Source organism: Xyrauchen texanus, chromosome 21 (assembly GCF_025860055.1).
Source record: "Xyrauchen texanus isolate HMW12.3.18 chromosome 21, RBS_HiC_50CHRs, whole genome shotgun sequence".
NCBI classification, from domain to species: domain Eukaryota; kingdom Metazoa; phylum Chordata; class Actinopteri; order Cypriniformes; family Catostomidae; genus Xyrauchen; species Xyrauchen texanus.
In genome coordinates, this window is record NC_068296.1 from 38,959,228 (window position 1) to 38,979,359 (window position 20,132).

The 20,132-nt window shown below is 41.1% G+C and overlaps 1 protein-coding gene across 1 annotated transcript in view; it reads right to left on the reverse strand.

Annotated features, from left to right (window-relative positions):
* The window catches only part of LOC127661362 (UPF0606 protein KIAA1549L-like), a 127,702-nt gene that overhangs the window by 79,319 nt on the left and 28,251 nt on the right, over positions 1-20,132 (reverse strand). Inside the window, 8 exon segments of the mRNA XM_052152010.1 lie at positions 4,574-4,745; positions 5,173-5,324; positions 5,500-5,559; positions 9,436-9,604; positions 9,878-10,011; positions 12,015-12,234; positions 15,798-15,913; positions 16,856-17,341. Coding sequence (XP_052007970.1) covers positions 4,574-4,745; positions 5,173-5,324; positions 5,500-5,559; positions 9,436-9,604; positions 9,878-10,011; positions 12,015-12,234; positions 15,798-15,913; positions 16,856-17,341 — 1,509 coding nt within the window.

Genomic DNA, 20,132 nt, shown 5'->3' on the forward strand with positions numbered 1-20,132 from the left:
GTAGTATTCGGCTGGTCATGTGACTGTAACGTGCGGACCCTCTCCACGTAGAATAAAACAGCTTTTATAAGATTACTGATATGACTGGAGTCTTCATTTTAATGTGAGTGCACATGATTTCATACATATATTGCAAAATTACAATTCATGTTTTTAGGAGTTCAACTATTTAAATGAGGAAAAAATACTGACTGAACCTTTAATATAGCATGAAAAGTAACTAGTTTTAAACATATCAAATAGGCTGATTTTGTAATACTTCCATCCATTTCCAATGCCTTCATTTGATCACAGTGTATAAATTACACAGTTTTACATTTATTCATTTGCTTATATCCAAAGCCGATTGCCAGTTTTACAAAATCTCTCTTTTTAACAATGTCAAGAGAGATACATTGAATTTTAGTGTATATGAATGTGTAACATTTAAGATCTTGCTTACATACAACTTATTTGAGTGTGTTTTGCTGTGAATCCCTGAGGATGGCAATGTGAGATTATATTCTGATTGTTTCCCCATTATCTGCTCAGCATACTATTATGATAAATCAGTCTCTCCTAATTTCTCTTGCCTTCACTCTCTCTCTTTCTGTCTCTCAAGCTGATCAGAGGAAACTGATGTATTGCAGCTTCGAGCTTTCATTCACTTCCTATTGAATAAGAGATTAGCATTAACAAATTGCTTTATACTTTAATTCTAAATTTAATGCATATGTGTATTCATACACATAAGCCTCTTTCACACATGTAACCAGGTAAATTACAGGAAAATCATTGGGTTGCCTTTACAGGTAAATGCACCTCATGTGCTGTTCACACATGCATCAACCATCTATCTTTTTCAGTTTTGCTATTACCATTCATACATCAGCAAATTTTTGGCAAATGTTTCTATTTATGCAGTTGCTTGAGACTCAACTACTTAGTATGCAATGACTTCAAATAAGACAGATGAACAACAGAGATAAAGAAAAAAAACGTATATCGTTACAAAGAGGTCTGCACTTTCCCAAAGGAGGCTGTTAATTTTATCGTACGTAATGGAATCACTTACTATTCCTTTAAACTGTCAAAAAATGTATTCATCCGCTGGGATGAAGAGAAGCACTCTATTTCCCTGTCAAAAAGCTACACTTCGATGCTGCGCTGATTTAGCGCTTTGGGAACAACTTTAGGTGTGACCAGCTGTGAATATGTGTGCAACACGTCAATGAAATTGACCAGAATTTATAGCCTCTGCTGGTGACATCCTTGGATGAACCTGTAGCAGGACTATAAATAGATGCGTCTTCAGATCACTCTGTGTGTGTTGTGCTTCATAAGCCTGTCAGAAACGTTCTACTTTACCCTATTAGGAGTTAGATTTTGTTAGGCAGTGCACAGAAACCTCTCTCTTTTTTTCCCAAAAAAAAAAAAATAACTGAAAGACAGAGCAAGCGGTGTGTGTTCCCTTGTTTATGCTCTATGGCTGAGAGGGTCACCTACCAGTTTTGTTTTGTATGTTTGGGGGAAGAGCATGCTGCTCTTCCGTTGGGGCGGGGTGGGTGCGAGCATTGCGATCTGTTCTCAGTCAAAATGCTTCGCACTCGTCTTGCTTACTTCCGAGAGTCAGCGCCCACACTTCCATCGTTGGGCTCTCTTATGGATCTGGCTGAGGAGTGAGAGATGGGTCCGTCCCTATCGCTCGCTCTCTCCCCATATCCAGCTGGTCCTTCCCATGATCCAGAAGTGCGATCCGGTGCTTCTTCGGTTCATGAGGGGGACCGTGCATCTCTTGAGTCTGTGGATTTCGAGTTACCCACCTCTGAGCATTCCGGGCATGATAATAAATAATTGGAGGAATTACTTGTGCGGTGGCAAGAGACCCCCAAACACTCCAAGTTGGAGGACAGATTTCTGTCTGGTGGCCAAGGGAAGGGAATGCCTCATCAGTCCCTTCCTTTCTTTGATGACCTCCATGACAAAATCTCTCGTTCATGGAGGAAACCTTGTACTTCCCGTGTCTTCATGCCCTCGACGTCGATATATTGGACTATCGTGGGTGCTGAGGCACGGGGGTATTCGGTGATGCTGCTGGTTGAAGTGACACTTGCAGGTTATCTCTCGCCTGGCTTGGCTCCCCACAAAGCCGTGCAGGACCACCTCCACGCTTGTGGGGAAGGCTTATCAGGCAGCAGGTCAGGCTGGTGCTGCCCTGCACACTATGGCAGTGCTCCCCTCGGGATGGGGCGTTTGTATCATCTACTTCAACCCTCCCGATACCCCCACGAAACCTCTCCATCCCCGCCGCCTCCAAATGAATACCCATCTCAGAGAACCTGGCAGCATGGAAATTTCTGCCAGGTATTTCTATGCGGGTCCTAAGAACAGTAGAAAAAGGCTACAGTATTCAATTCGTTCGCCATCCTCCTCATTTCAACGGCATGGTTTCCACTACCGTGAAACCAGAGCAAGCATATCAACTGTGGAAAGAACTGCAAAATCTCTTGGTCAAAGGGGCCATAGAACATGTTCCCCTTCCAGAGAAAGAGTCAGGTTACAGCGACTCCGGGGCATCCGCATTCTTAATTACATAGACGACTGGCTGATACTAGCACAGTCTCAAGACCTGGCAGTTCAGCACAGGGATACAGTCTTAAGCTCATCTGGTTTCTCTGGGTCTGAGACTCAACGTCAAAAAGAGCGTTCTCTCTCTCCCACTAAGGGAATTACCTATCTGGGCATTGTATGGAATTCAATCACAATGCAGGCACAATTGTATCCCGCTGGAATCGTATCCATTCAAAACAGCCTGAGCGAAGTCTGGCTAGGCCAAGGTTGCACAGTTCGTCAGTATCAACGAATACTAGGTCTCATGGCATCTGCGTCCTCTGTGATCCCTTTGGGCCTTATGCACATGAGACCCTTTCAGTTGTGGCTCAAAGCCAGGGGATTTCATCCAAGGGCCAGTCCCCTAAGGCGAATAAGGGTTCCGCGCTGCGCACTTCGTACCCTTTCTATGTGGTTCAGACCCCGGTTCCTTAGTTTGGATCCCACTCTAGGTGCGTCTTGCTAACGACAGACACTCCCTGACGGGCTGGGGAGCGGTCTTAAGTGGTTGTCCAGTTCAAGGGGAATGGGAGGGTCATCAGCTCGATTGGCACATCAACTGACTCAAGCTGATTTCTGTATTTCTGGCCCTGAAATACTTCCTCCAGCATTTGAGAGGCTGCCATGTCCTGGTGCGGGTGGACAACATAGCAGCAGTCTCTTATATAAATCATCAAGGAGGTCTACCTTCACGCCAGCTGAACACTCTGGCACGTCAGATTCTCCTTTAGGCCCAGGGCAAGCTCCTGTCAGTCAGGGCAGTTTATATCCCTGGATGCCTGAATGTGGGAGCAGATTTACTATCCAGACAGAAAATACTGATGGGGGAGTGAAAACTCCACCCCGAGGTTGTTGAAAAAATCTGGATGAGATTTTACAGGGCAGAAGTGGACGCTCCTGTGTCTGGACGCGATGGCGCATACATTTTGTCGTTCCCAAAGCGCTAAATCAGCGCAGCATCAAAGTGTAGCTTTTTGACAGGGAACGTCTCGGGTTACTTAACTGTAACCCCTGTTCCCTGATAAAAGCGGAACGAGATGCTGCGCTTCATTGCCGCACTGGGATGCCCCAGGACTGCTCTTCAGACAAAATACCTGACGATGCACCTGTGACGCATCTATTTATAGCCCTGCTACAGGTGCCTCCAAGGATGTCACCAGCAGAGGCTATAAATTCTGGTCAATTTAATTGACGTGTTGCACACATATTCACAACTGTTCACACCTAAAGTTGTTCCCAAAGTGCTAAATCAGCGCAGCATCTCGTTCCGCTTTTATCAGGGAACAGGGGTTACAGTTAAGTAACCCGAGACATTTCACTATCTGACCAATTTATTGAAATTTATCTTACTTCCAATTCACTGGTGTTATGGCACGGCATGGTCAGTGCATTCTGACCAGTAATCTTATGGCTCTGTTCACACATGCACCAACATGGAAATTTATAGGTAATGTTATAACTTCTCATTATTGGAAATTGCCAGAGAAAAACATACCAGAATTTTCAAAAGGGTAATGTCACACATGACCGGTTTTTGCACACTGAAAATTGCAGTAACTTTTCTGGAAAAGGCTCTGTGTGAAAGGGGCTATAGTGAAAGTGACATGTCTACAAAAGGCAGCTGCCTTTTGGGGCAGCATCTCTAACAAAAATCATGTGTTCAAGTGTTCACTGACTATTGCGGCAAAGTGTCCAATGTTGCCAAAGATTTGCTGCAGGTTCACCACTACTGGTGAAGAGCTGCAAACTTCTGTCAAACATGAAAATAATGAGTGGCAAACTTGCAACAAATTTGTGTGAAGTTTGCAGCTTGTTTGCCAGAAATCTAGATTTTTGTAAGGGATCCTAACTGAGATTGAACCTATATAAGTGACAGATTTGGACCGCTTTACATAGATGGCATGCATACAATTAGCACTTCTCATGTGCAGCACATGGGCAACTGGAATAAAAACTTAAGAGCTTGGCGAGCCAGCTGTTTCACCTTCAGCCTGTAGTTGGACAAAATATCCCAGTGTGAGCGCCATGGTCTGCGAGTCCACTGTGTTAAGCAGTTTGGCTGTGGATGTGCCAAGCATTGGAGTCCCATTCTGCTGGACATAGTAGGTCATCTCAGCTGGGTTTTTTGGCCCATGCAGATGCCTCATACTCACCATCTGAAATCAATGAAACAGCTTGATCATTCGCTGTATTTAGGACATTATATGGTAAACTTTCAGTTTAATCTTTTACATAAAATTATACAACAGTACACTAACTAGTCATAATTCCATTCTAACATCGAGCTCAAGTGTCTTGCTCAAGGGAATCAGTCTCATACAGATTTTGTCTTATACTAAATACTTGTCATTTTCAAGATTTTGGTGTACAAATGTACACATAATGATTGTATATATTTACGCATTTTCTTTAATTTTGGAAAACAAATGTACTCTTCTAAGAGAATGAATTGGGTGAATGAATTTCTTAGCCATTATAAGTAATATGAGGTCTGCGGTACCCACCCATTGAATCATACTCATAATAAACTATACACATTAGTACATATTAAAATCTGGGCACCCTTATTTCATTAGGTCATACTTGGACGGTGTAACTGCCCACTGTTGTTGCGCGTTTAAAGCGCATGCCCTGCTGATAGGCCACCATGAAGAGTTCAGCCAAGCGCTCCTCCATCAGACTGGCAAAGCTCTGGTACTGTCCCTCAAGAGATGAGATCTCCACATCCTGAACCACTGAACAGACATGGAAAGGTATATCAATTTACTTGTACTTGCTTTATAGGGAGAAATCCTCTCTTCCAATGTTTTTGTATTGCATGCTTGAATTGCTAACAGAAAGGAAACATAATATAAGCTCTTTCACTTATATGGTTGGGATTGTACGATATAATTACTGTGAGACGATTACCTGTGATCACCCAAAAGGGCCTGGTTTCTACAGAAGTGTTGAGGTTGTGGTACTCCAGAGCTGAAGATGAAAGATGGTGTGAGGAAGAGATGAATAAAGTGGGAGAGAGAATATATAAGAGGGCTTGCTTCCAAAGACAGTTGCTTTGATCATGATTCCAGAGGCTTAGCTTAACAGACATTACAGAAAATCTTGCCACATTTCCCAAAATAAACTTTTTTTCTATTGGATATTGGCAGTGTGATTAAAGGCATTCTGTCTTCATGACAAAGCTTTAAAGAAGCCTGTAAAAATTTGAACAACTACTTTACTAAAAATCGAATCCTAAACAGTCACTAGAGGCTAAGATTTGGGATGTACTAATCTGGAAATTCTTAGCCGACACATATAACTGAAAATTCACAGCTCATTGTGACCAATTCTGATAACCGATAATTCACAATAATTGTGGCCAATACTGATAACCGATAATTCACAGCTCGATGTGGCCGATACAATAACCGATAATTCACAGCTCAATGTGGCCGATACTATAACCGATAATTCACATCTCGTTGTGGCGATACTGATAACTGACAATTCACAACTCGTCGTGACCGATACTGATAACTGATAATTCACAGCTCGTTGTGGCTGATAGTGATAACTGACAATTCACAACTCGTCGTGACCGATACTGATAACTGATAATTCACAGCTCGTTGTGGCTGATACTGATAACTGACAATTCACAACTCGTCGTGACCGATACTGATAACTGATAATTCACAGCTCGTTGTGGCTGATACTGATAACTGACAATTCACAACTCGTCGTGACCGATACTGATAACTGATAATTCACATCTCGTTGTGGCGATACTGATAACTGACAATTCACAACTCGTCGTGACCGATACTGATAACTGATAATTCACAGCTCGTTGTGGCTGATAGTGATAACTGACAATTCACAACTCGTCGTGACCGATACTGATAACTGATAATTCACATCTCGTTGTGGCGATACTGATAACTGATAATTCACAGCTCGTTGTGGCTGATAGCGATAATTGATAATTCACAGCTCGTTGTGGCTGATAGTGATAACTGACAATTCACAGCTCGTTGTATAACTGATTATTCACAGCTCAACACAAGCTCAAAATAAATCATGTATCATACTCTATTTCAATACATACAAATTAGAAGTCAACTGATATTGGATTTTGCTGATATGATAGTGAGGTGTTGGAAGAAATGCAACATTATGCTTGGAGAATTTGCAACAGTGCCGCATCTTCACATTAAAGCGTGCACAGACTATGTAATTATTTAATATCACAGTCATAGGCCATATCCTGATAAGTGAAACGCAACCAAAATTGCCCCTATGTAATATACCGTTTTTTTTGGTTTGTCATGTCTTCGTTAATTTTTTATAATTTTTTTTTGGTGTGTGTGCACCAGGCTTTAAACTAGTCAAATAATAAACAAAATTATTTTAAACAAATGCAAATTTAAAGCAGACAAAACAGGACAAAGTTGATAAACACTTTAGAAAACAGATTTGTTGCAAGCAGCCTCACAGTCATGCCAATGAGAGGTGTGTGAGATTCTCACTTAGATGTGCGTGCTGTGCCCTAGCCGATGTGCAAGAACAGTTTCTGCCTCCAGTGAATGCTGTGATGCCCCTGCAATACAAATCTGAATGCTATCTCCAACCATCAGCGAAACACTGTTGATCCTGAATGAATTCAACTGATTACTCAAGCCAAGATAGCATATGTTGCAATAGCTGCACCCAGGGCTGATCTGGGAAGGGAAATCTGGTTACTTTGTGTACGGTTTTAATGTGAGGTCAAAAGAGTTTTTAATTGCCCTCTCTTTCAATGACAGTTTCTTTGTAAACTCTGAATCATATTATAACCATGCTGAAGCATGTGGCACACACATATAAGCCTACAATGATGTGTTTAAGATCTTAGTTATTTCCTTATTTTGCAACCTCTTCCGATTGTTGGGAGATGGAATGAGTCATTCATAAAAAGATCTAAGTACACAGTCTTGTACTTCTTGTCTTTTTGTTCTATATATTTTGTATATATTTAGCACTATTTAATCATTATACTGCATTTTTATTTTGGGGCCTTTCTCTGCAAATATTGATACGTGTGATAAAATTTTATTAATTATTCTGCATATGATGTAGTTAATTAAAAAAAGAAAATGTAATTGATTGACAGCCCTTAAAATCTGATAAAAATGGTATCATAGGTTGATTTAGCTAGATGTCTTTTGATAAAATCATGCTAAGAAAACCTTTTATCGGGCTGGTCCAGCACATGCCCATTCTAGAGCAGCGAGATAAGGCCTTTCCCAGAAAGGCAAATAACCAACATCCACCATACTACTGCTAAAATTCTCCTCTGTCTCCTCCCTCTTGTGCTGTGTCTGCTAATACTCACAAATACATGTGCAGAACATATTAGATTTTAGACTGAATACATAATTATAGCAAAATACCTGTTTGTCTAATTTGCAACCCAGTTTTGCTTCTCCCTTGTTCTACTTCTTTCTTTTCTTTCTTTCTTTCTTTCTTTCTTTCTTAATTGCTCTCTCTCTCTCCCTCTGTCTGTCTGAACAGCCTTGTTCATAAATGTAAAATTATAAAGATATTACTGGAAAATCTGGGATAAAAGAAAAAGCCCTTATTGGAAATATAAATACACTGATGAGCCAAAAATGTATGACCACTCACAGGTGAAGTGAATCTCTTTGATCATCTTTTAATTAGGCCACGTGTCAAGGTCTGTGTAGATCAGGTGGTAAACAAACAATCAGTTCTTGTAGTCAACATGTTGAATGCTGGAGAAATGGATAGGAGTAAAGACCTGGTCAACTTTGTTATGGCCAGATGACTGGTTCAGAACATGTCTAAAACGACAAGACTTGTGGGGTGCTCCCGGTCAGCAGTGGTGAGTACCTACCGACAGTGGTCCAAGGAGGGACAAACCGGCGAGAGGATGTTGGACGCCCAAGGCTCATCTATGCGTGAGGGCAACAAAGGCTATCCCGTCTGGTGAGAACTGACAGAAGGTCTAATGTGGTACAAGTCAAAGATAATGATGTTACGGAACGACTGTGTCACAACACACAGTTCATCGCACCCTGAGTATGGGGCTATGAGTGCCCATGATGAGCCCTGTCCATTTTCGAAAGGGCCTACAATGGGCACTGGACCTGGTCCTTGGAACAGTGGAAGAAGGTTGTCTGGTCCAAGTAGTCCTGTTTTCTTTTACATCATGTTGGCGGCCATGTATAAGTGCACCATTTACCTGGGGAAGTGATGGCACCATGATGCACTGTGGGAAGTCGATAAGCCGTGGAGGGAGTGTGATGCTCTGTCCAATGTTTTGCTACCTAAATATCATTGCAGACCAGGTACACCCCTTCATGGCAATGATATATGCCAGTGGCGTCTTTCAGCAGATTAATGCGCAATGCCACACTATACACATTGTTCAGGAATGGTTTGAGGAACATGATGAAGAGTTCAAGGTGTTGCCAAATTCCTCCAAATTACCCAGATCTCAATCCGATTGAGCATCTGTGGGATGTCCTGGACCAACAAGTCAGATCCACGACGGCTCAACCTAGCAGGACTTGAAGGATCTTCTGCTAATGTCTTTGTTTCAGACAACAAAGGACACTTTCAAGGGTCTTGTGGAGTCCATGCCTAAGCGGGTTGGTGCTGTTTTGGCAGCACGTGGAGGACAAAGAGCATATTAGGCAGGTGGTCATATTGTTTTTGCTCATCAGTGTATACTGTATATAGTATCTAAAGTCTTAAGGTGAAACACACTCAACAGTCAAGTCAATCAATCAAACTAACAATTGTAGCAATTGCATATGTTACATCATACTGGGAGAACTGAGGAATCCATGAAGCACTTACGCTCAGCAGTGATCAGTGGAGGGTAAAATAGGAAGTAGCCCACAAGCTCGGCTGTCAAACGGCTGAGGAGGTTACAGGCTGTTGTGCCATTAAGAATGATACTACCATTATGAACCACATAAATAAGAGATACAGCAGGAGAACCCAAAGACTGAGATACGCTCAAGATCTGTGAGAAGAGAAAAAGAGAGGGATGAAAATACAAGAGAGAAATAAAGAAATTACAGTACTGTGTTTCAGCTTCCCCTTTGAGAGCCATTTCAAGTTCTGCAAAACGTCCAAGATTGTCTTTTTGCTACACTTAACTAAATTTAACAAAGAGAAAGTTCATATCATAAATATAAATGTAAAGTTTAAAGCTTAATGCACAAGATGCCACATCCCCAAAACCTCAAATAGTAAATGGTGAGTTAATAAAATGTTAGGTGTTCAACTGTCGCACCTGTACAGTGAGAGCACTGTGAGAGTTGAGCGCTATAGCCTCTGCTTCAACAAAAGCATTCTCCAGTCTCTGCTCCATCATCTGAGCAAACCTACAGGACCTAAGGTCATCAGCCGCACCAACAAACCTCATGACTACACACACACACACACACACACACACACACACACACACACACACACACACACACACAAGACACACAAGACACACACGAAAAACATGTAAGTTCATCCTCAAGCCTGTTGAAACTGTTTATAAGCAAGCTCTTAAGATTTTATTGCAAATATTAAATAGGTTTCATCATTTTGCATTTTAGCCCAATTTGTTTTTTAGGTGTATCTTATTAGATTTGCAGATGTATTTTTAGGGCACATAAATTCCTTAATAATATGTGTGACGCTCTTGTTCTACCCGCTCCGTACGGGACTCGAACCTAGGTCTCCGGTGTGGGAGGCGGGTGCTCTAACAAGGAGGCTAAAGGCTACAGCCCCTACCGTCAACACACTGCACAGCTATCTACCAGCTGGCTCCTGTTACATATGGAATTCAATTCAAGCTTGATGTACCAGACTAATGCAGTAGGGGGCAGTCAGCGCTCCAGCTGTACAGGCAGCTTAGCTCAGACGTGCTTTTGCGCACAAAGACTGCTAGGCCGAGCTGGAATTTCGAGACGCATTTTCAAATTTTCAAACAACGTTTAACTTGACACATCATCCTGAAAGCACAGCTTTTAAAACTAGAGGTGCTGAAAACTAGTTAGATGTGATGCAACCAAAGTAAAGCGATCCGAAAGCATCCGTCTGACGCATGAGTACATAGACCAACAATAAAAATACATATGTTTTTGAATTGTCTGAATTATACTAATTATTATATATTATATTTCAAATTATTTTAATTACTATATTCTAATTAACCTTTATTTAGGGGCCTTTCACAGTAAATATTGATATGTAATAAATTGCGATTAATATGATCAATTAATAAGGCACATAATTAAATGTGCTTGGAAAAGTATGCAAATGTTCCTACAACCTTGAAGATATTAATGAAATAAGTGTCCTGAGATACCTCATAGGTCTCTGAGACAGCTGCAGACTCTGTAGATGTTGCTGTAGATGTGTTTGCGGACTTTGACGCTTTTTACCTCTCAGTCATTTTGCTTGTTCACATTTGAAGCGGATTATTGAGAATACTAAAATCACTTACAGCAACTTTAATCAGATTAAAATTTTAATCGACTGACAGCTCTAGTTTTTTTTCTTGTCTTGCTCCACCAATATTCAAGGACTACATTAATAAACCAACAGGAATGTTCACAAGGGCTGAACTGGGTTTGATTCCTCATTTTGTCCCAATTTCCCATCCTGTTTCCTGTTTCCACTCTTCATAATTCCTTTAATACTACTTATAATAATACATACTAATGAACATAAAGGTTGATTTCTTTGCAGTGATTTAGTCATGTGACAGTGGTGGAGTTGAGAGAAACCCCGTTGGATCTGGGTAAAACTGACCATAGTTTTACTATAATAATATTGCAGTAACCATATTTTGTTTTTGCAGAAGCCATAAATTAAATGCAATAAAACATTGTGCTACTACAGTAATAGGGTGTTAATATAGTAACCATGTTTAATTTTGTGGTTACTAGGTGATACTATGGTTACTGTATAAAAAATTATATATTTTTTTTATGGGAAGTTTATGGTTAGGGGAAGGGGTTGGTGTAAGGGGTCTGTGAGACTCTAAACACAATAAACACACTGCAGTGATGCCACTGTAGTTTATGTTAGTATTTAATTAGGGGTGTAAATAGTATCAGCCACTATTTGCACGGAGTTGCAAAGAAGATGCTTTTGGCTACTTTTGAAAGTCTAATAAAAAATAAAATATGGTTATTGTCAAATAAAAATGGCCAGCATGGTATTTAGCATTACATGTCTGATTCATATGTATTGGGACTTGTTTACTGTGAGTGGCTTTGATTCTTATGGTGATTTTCTCTGTCTTTTTTATGTATAGTTTGAAACCTATATTTTATATAGTATATATTTATGTAATTATTGGGTTTACTGAGAATACTTCTATTTAATTACTTAAATACTGAGCAGCAGCATTAACATTTTAGTCTGACCTGTCTTCAGCATGAGTGAGATGGCAGGGCTGGATCTCCAGGGGACTGCTGGGATGGGAATGACTTGCACCAGCGGCACAAACTGCCGGATGTCCGCCATTAATCTCTCAACTCCATAGACAGTCAGAGCCTCCACCACTACTGAGGAAGTGTACACCATTCCTCCACCCATCACATAGTAACCAACCGTCACGTCCGGAGTGCTGGAGATTCTCTCAATCTAAGAAAGATATTAAAGTTTCATAATTATATATTTTATATACAGTTTATGCATATTGAAGTAATATAGATATACAGTATTGGCAATTGCAGCAGGTTCCCCACTACTGAAGAAACTTCTGACAATAATTTGTGGAATTGTTTTTTTTTTGCTGCAAATTGACCTCATACCTTCACTTTGTACCAAATAAAATATTTTTTGCAAATTGCCTACCGAAGGCATTTTTTTGTTAAATTTAAACACAAGTTACAGACAAGAAAAAGCACAAAAACAAAAGATAAAGATTTTAGTGTTAACCTTCCTATAGTATTCAGCCATTTTTTTTTACAAAAATAAATGTTTCAGGATTTTACAGTTTCTTGATGTAAATTTTCTTGATATTATTATGCGTTAACTCCAGGCAAGTGAACAGTCGCAGGTCCCCAACCCACTTGATGGAAGTGAGCGCAATAAGGAGGGTCGTCTTCAAGGAGAGGGCTCTAACCTCGACTGACTCTAACAGCTCGAAGGGGGGTCTCTGAAGGCCCAAAAGGCCTTATGCGAGAAGCGTAAGATCCGAAAAACATGTCCAAGTGGGTGACTAGGGTCCACTAGGGTGACTTGTTCCTCGTCTTCTCTGGCCTTGTACAGCAACTGTGCAAGTAGGCTCACTGGGAGAAATGCACATTTGTGCAGCCTCCTGGGTCAGCTGTGTGTCAGCGCATCTGTCCCGAGGAACGCCTCCATTAGGGAGTACCAGATCGGACAGTGGGAGGTCTTTTGGGAAGCAAACAGGTCCACCTGGGGGGGTGGAGCCTCCACTCTCCGCTGAGTGTGCTCTGCCATGTTAAGGCTGCCCAGGATATGAGTGGCGTACAGCGACTGACTCCAAAAGAGATGATGGCGTGCAAGTTGTGACATGTGACGAGAGCGTACGCTGCCTTAGCTATTTATGTTTGTATGTCTTAATGGATCAAAATGTGCTTAACCTGGATCAATGGGAGAGACCTCTGCAGTGCAAGAATTACAGCCAACAACTCTAGGCAGTTGACGTGCCAACGTAGGCATTGCCATGTGCAATGGGCTGCGTGCCCATTGCACATGGCACCCCAACCCAGTTTGGAGGTGTCTGTAGTGACCATGACGCATCTGAACACCAGCTGTAGGGGGACTCCTGCAGAAAACAGAGGTCTGACTAAGGATTGAATGTCTGACTGCAGAAAGAGGTGATGAACACACGGTATGTGCTGTCGCGCCATACCCATCTCGGGACTCGAGATGCAGCGCAAGCTTTTCACACAAAAGCACTGACTCTTCCTGTTAAATGGCATGTGGTTCTTTTAAAATGCAGCATATAGCACTTACACAATAATGAAAATGTTTTACTGTCGAAAGTTGTGTGGGACCACACCTGCAGATTCAGCTGCTCGCAGCACTGAGCAAACTCAGAAAAATACAGCATGAACCACTCTCACATGTATCGTATGTTCTCCCACTGAATGAAGTATGGTCCGTGCTCGAGGATTCAGCCTGTTCATATTGCAAAAAAAGGGGCGGTCTCTTGTTTTAAAGCAACATTAATCACTTCATTTGAATGCAGAACAGGCTCTATCATTCGAATACATCAAGAGTCACCACGTCCAGGCCGCGAGGTCACCCGTTCAAATCACAGTGAGTGCTGGTGCAGTGAGTGCTCGTCTGTTTGAACATGGGAGGACCCCAATTCGAATGCAGGCTGGGCTTACCTGTTCGAATCGCCATGTGAACCTTACATCAGTAGGATACAAGATACGCAGAAGAGTACATAATTTAAGTAAATAAGATCAACAAAGAGGGCATAAAATGTTATTCTTCAATCTGTCAACTCCCATCCAGCACTTCCAATCTATAGCACACTATCTCCATTACAGAGGGTCCAAAACCAAATCCCCTCTTGATCCACTCTTCGTCAATGACAACATTCAAGCAGTTTCCCGATTCTGGTTCAAAATCTGTACGGCTCAAATCGGCATCTCAGCAAAACAATACTCAAGCCATTCCTTCCGCAATGGCGCCGCTACCACATCAGCCCACAAAGGCCTGCCCGAGCACCAAATTTGTTTAATGGGCCATTGGTCATCCAAGGCACAGCTATATCCATACCAACCGTCTCCACTGATAAAAAAGGCACAACAAGCTAGGGCTGCACAATTCATCAAAAACTAATGATTAGGATTACGGCTGCCACGGTTATGTAATCGTGAAAACTGACAATTACAGCATTCAATTTAAGTCTGATCCTGTTGCGTCAATGGTTTCTATTTACAACATGTTTTTGCAGCGGTTGAGGATTCTAACCAATCACTAACACTAACAATGAAATGGCAATGGCCAATCAGAGCCGCTTGGATTAGTCCTCCGTCCTATCTGTAAAGACAACTGATCCTAATGCGCAAGTTTTAAACCATCTGAATGCCCAGATGCTTGCTTTATGTTCTTGCTCTGTTCGCTCAGCTGTAGAACAAGAGCGAAAAGCACTTTGTAATTATTTTGGATTCATTGCATACTGCACCACTCGCTTTGAATGTAGATTTCAAATCAAGGCACAGACGCGGTGTAATAATCTATTTATTACGCAGGTTAGACACCTTTGTTTTTAAAGAGAGCATTCGCGAAAGTGCAGAACATTGTGTGGAGCGTCGCTGCGCTCGTGTCGAAAAGCAGATCTCAAACAGTGTAAACCTGCAGAGAGTGACAGCAGTCATTGTAATGGGAGTTCAAAGTGTGTTTTGGAAGTGTAGCCAACATAAATAATATGGCATGAATGGCATATTTCATGAATCACCGTCATTGTTAACATGTCTGCTCTTATAAGACTCATTTGCCACGCAGCTGCTATTGGTAGGTTTAACATTTTCACGAATCACACAAACTCCGATCGCAAATGAGTGTTTTTAATTTCCAAAGTTCAACCAATGAGGCCAAAAATGATCTAAAAATGATCTTACATGAACAAGATCACCATTGAAAATCTATCGGGATGAATGGTCTCCTGTCTAGCCACCTAAGGGCCTACTAAACGCAGTAACTTGGTCGATTTAAATAAGCTGTTAATACGTTTGAATATTGAATATGCCATATTATTTACTGTACATTAACTAATAATTTAAGCAGTAATTTAGCAATAATTCAATTTATTCTATACCATATATATCAATTTACAATCATTTTCATTTGCCTTACCTCCCCAAACATTATTACAAAATAAAATACAATACAATATAATGCTTAAAAGAAACTGGATCGCAGCTCATATCCACCATTGAAATCTGCTACTCTGAAGAACCACACGGTTGCTTACATTGTGACATCAGGGTTATTAAAAATTGTAATTAACATTAATAATCACGATTACAATATCAAGAGCCAAAATGTTTTGCTATAATTGTGCAGCCCTACAACAAGCCCTTATCAGCTAATCATGAAAACGGTTATAGTCGGGGCCAGGAGGCACTTGTACGTTCAGTAGGATGGCCCTACTGTTTGAATGCCACCCTCTGCCCCGTCACAATCTGAAACATGTATAATGAGTTTAACATTCAAACCTTAGCCTGAACTGTGCTGTCATTCAAGGCCTTCTTCAGCGCTTGGGTAAATCCTCTAGGGAGATTCTGCTTCAAAATGCTGTCTAGACGACGACTCCGTAACTGTATGGACAGCACTGTACAAAATAAAAGAGTTAATTAATCAAAGAGCTTGTCAAATGTTAAATATGTGAAACTGTGAAGAACTTAAAGGTGGAGTAAGTCATTTTAATCCAATACACATTTTGTCAATTTCCACAGATATGCGTGTGCATTGAAACAAATCTGGTGTTTGTATTCAGCACTGGCTCTCTAAATAGAAAAATTAACAAAGTGGATTGGACTGATCCACACAATACTATTGCACGTGCATGAATGTGGGGGCGGCTTCTGAAGGAGCACTGAAGGGAGAGGTGTGTTTGTTTGGCTGTTGAGTTCAAATATCAACAGTCTTTCTCAGGAATCGCTTACTCCACCTTTAACGTTCTATATTTTACGTTTCCAATCTAATCAATTGAAACCTTTTAATCAGGACTCTTACAAAACATAAACATTGTTACCATAGTTTTTGCCCAAAACACCACAGGTACTACAGTTATTACAACAGCATAATCCACACGAATAGCATAGTGCAAGGGAGTCAATGTTTGACTGGTTAGTTTTTACAGATGCATTTCTTTTCATGCAGTTTAAAGCCCTAAAACAAGGTCACTGGTGAATCATCTACTGTAATGCAATTTCATTTAATTTTCAAATGATACTTTTAAAAAATATATTTCTTCAGAATACACTGCTACTTTTGAATGGTCGTCAATGGAGAGAAACATGCTGTTTATCAGCATACTGTAATACTGTAGTTATGGCATCTACCAGCAGGGGATAACACAGTTTTATTGTAGGTAATAATAACTCTAGGAACTATTATATTTTGGTGAAAACTATGGTTACCATGGTAAATCTTTGTAAGGGAATTTTGTAAGGGAGTTGCATACTGAATACCTATTTGCACCCACTAAAATTACAGCAGTTATCAGTCATTTTGTAATGATGGCTTCACTATCTGAATTGAGCAATCCCACCTGTCTTTATCCACATCCTGTCAGTGATGATACACCTGAACAACATTGCTTCAGTGGCAGCAGGTCTTTGAAAGGCTAATGTGCTTCTTGACGGGGTGGTGTTAGCACTTTGTGAGGTTGAGGGAGACAGCATTCTAGGTGTTGCTTTTGAAGATTCTTGGAGTGTGGTTGTAGTTCTGATAAGTGTTTTAGTTTTTTTAGAGTTTTGTTTAGCACTGGTTGAATGGGTAGTGCTGGTCAGCTCTGTGAATGTAGTAGCGGGGGTGCTGGTTGTGGAGGTGGTAACAGTATTTCTGGTAAACATTGTAGGTTGAGATGCAGCAATGGTCGTGACCTCTGCTTGTTCTCGTTGTGTGTCCACATTTGTAGCTGAAGTTCTGTTGGGTGCAGTATTGTTTCTATGATCAGGTGAATATTTGTTGGAATTACGGTGAAGGTCGGCAGCTTTGGATGTAGACTCAGATGACAACAGTTTAGATATCCACTCTGCAACAACACAACACTTTTAGAGAAGAAGGTGAAAAAGAGACTGTAAGTGCTTAAGATTGTGATGTTATGATGATGATGTTGATTGTCTTTGAAATAATGCTGTTGGTGATAAATATACTGTAATGGTGATAATGATTTATGATAACAATAGTGATGATGGTGCTGATAATGGTGGCAATGATAGTTATAATGATGACGTTGATGATGATGGTGCTGACAATACTGGTGATAAAGATGATGTTGAGGTTGCCAATGGTAATAAAGATGATGGTGATGGCGATAAAGATGATGATGGTGTAATGATGGTAATGATGGTGATAAAGATGATGGTGCTGACAATACTGGTGATAAAGATGATGGTGATAAAGATGATGTTGGTGATGATGTTGTAATGATGGTGATGGTAATGATGGTGATAAAGATGATTGCGGTTAAAAATGTTGAAAAAGATGATGGTGGGTAATGCTGATGATGGTGATCACAATGGTAATGATGGTGGTGATGATGGTTGTGCTGATGGTTATAAAGAAGATGGTGATGGAAATGATGATTGATGGTGATAAAAATTATCATGTAACAATGATAATGATAAAGGTTATGGTGGTAATGATCATTACCACCATAACCTTTATCATTATCATTGTTACATGATCATTTTTATCACCATCAATAGTGGTGCTGGTGATGATAAAAATGATGGTGGTGATAAAGATGATTGTGGCTGAAAAGTTGAAAAAAATTATTGTGGGTAATAATGATGATGACGATGGTAATGATGGTGATAAATATGATGGTGGGGATGATGCTGATTGAAATGATGGTTACAATGGTTATACTACCAAAGACAATGGTGGCGATTATTATGATGATGGTGGAACAAATGGTGAAGATGATGATAATGATGATGGTAATTATAAATGGCATTAAAGATGATGGAGATGGAAATGGTAATGATGGTGGTGATGGTGATTAGCATGATGATTAAAAGATGATGGTGGTCTTGATGATGATGGTAATAATCGTGGTGGTGATGCTGATTGTGATGTTAATGGTAGTCAAGATGGTGACGGTAATGACGGTGGTGATGGTAATGATGTTGACGATGAAGGTAATGAAACGGTGTTACATAATCAGGATACAACATTTGTTTGAACTGTAATACGCAATAGTTACATAGAACATTAACATTGTCACTTGTCGCATTACTGAGTGGAACATGAACAAGATGGCCATGTCTGAGAGATGGACAGATATTTTTCATGAGCTGGAGAGCAAGACCATCAACTTCAGAGTCTTAGCCAAGGTTGTGGAATTTGTTTTATGCCTGCATGGGACATCTGCATCTGTGGAGCGTGTGTTCTCATTAAAGAATGCAGCATGGACACCAGATAGATCTCGACTCAGTGTAACAGTCATGAACACAATGCATTTGTGTGTCTTCATTTTAGACTGGACTGCTCTACATTTTACGATAAACTCTTGAAAGTCAAGCGCACACTGAGAAACATTGCTGCTAAAGAAAAGTACAAGGTGACAACAGTTACAGATGCGGACGCACCCTCTATTTCGCATTGATCTGCGCCTATGTAAGGAAACGTCAATTACATTTTTGCTGGGAAGGGGCTGTCCCGTTTTCCACAAGCAGGAATCTGGTCGCCCTAGTCAAATGTAATTTCACTAAACAAATCTGCATATCAGAAATGACCAAACCTGTGACTCTTATAAGCCAGCTCTTTTGAATCTATACAGCACAGAACATACGTCCCTTCCAGTATTCTCAAAGAAATGGCTCTTATAAGCGGGTTCTTTTTTAGTGAATCAAAAACACTTACACATCAGTCAGAGAAGTTACTGAATTATTTGTATACTGATGTGCAAGTTATGAATCTCCAACTCAAAATGAAATAAGAACTGTTGAAGTCTTACAAGCCTGAAACACAACATAAGACTACATAACACAACTGTCTCTAGAAATGTTACTGTTATGTTACGTACTTCAGACCTGTGTTACTGACTGCTTGTTTATATGACAATGTGTAGTTAAAGATACACAATTTTGTTGTAATAAGTAGCATTTTATAAAATAATACATGCATGAATTAAATATGCTATCACTTTTCTTGTTTGTTTAGAATTATTATTTAAAATATAGATAAGATCAATTATCATATTTAATTTACGCCTCTTAAAAAGTCTGTGTATCAAGGTAAAAGGGAAAGGAGGAGGCAAGAACCGGCTTGACAATATAAATAATATTTAATGAAGAAGAGGTTTGAGAAAGGGGCTGAGGTCCAGCAGCCAGGGCAGAGGCTTCAGAAAGGGGGCGGGGTCCAGCGGCCTGGGAGGAGGCTCGAGGAAGGAGGTGAGGTCCGGCAGCCAGGGCAGAGGCTTGAGAAAGGGGGCAGGGTCCAGCGGCCTGGGAGGAGGCTCGAGGAAGGAGGTGAGGTCCGGCAGCCAGGGCAGAGGCTTCAGAAAGGGAGCGGGGTCCAGCAGTCTGGGAGGAGGCTTGAGGAAGGGGGTGTGGTCAGGAGGTCAGGGAGGTGGCTCCAGAACAGCATTAAGGAAGGGAGGCGAGCTGCTGTGGCGAGGATGGACGCCTCTGTGCGGTCAACGGCAGGCTGGACGAGGGCGCCTCCTGGCAACCTGCAGTGGCATGGGATGCCTCCTGGTGAGCTGCAGTGGCATGGGACTCCTCCTGGTGAGCTACCGTGGCATGGGACGCTTCCAGTGGGCTTGACAGTCGCCTCCGGTGTGAGATCTGCAGTGTGTGGGATGCTTCCGGCCGAGC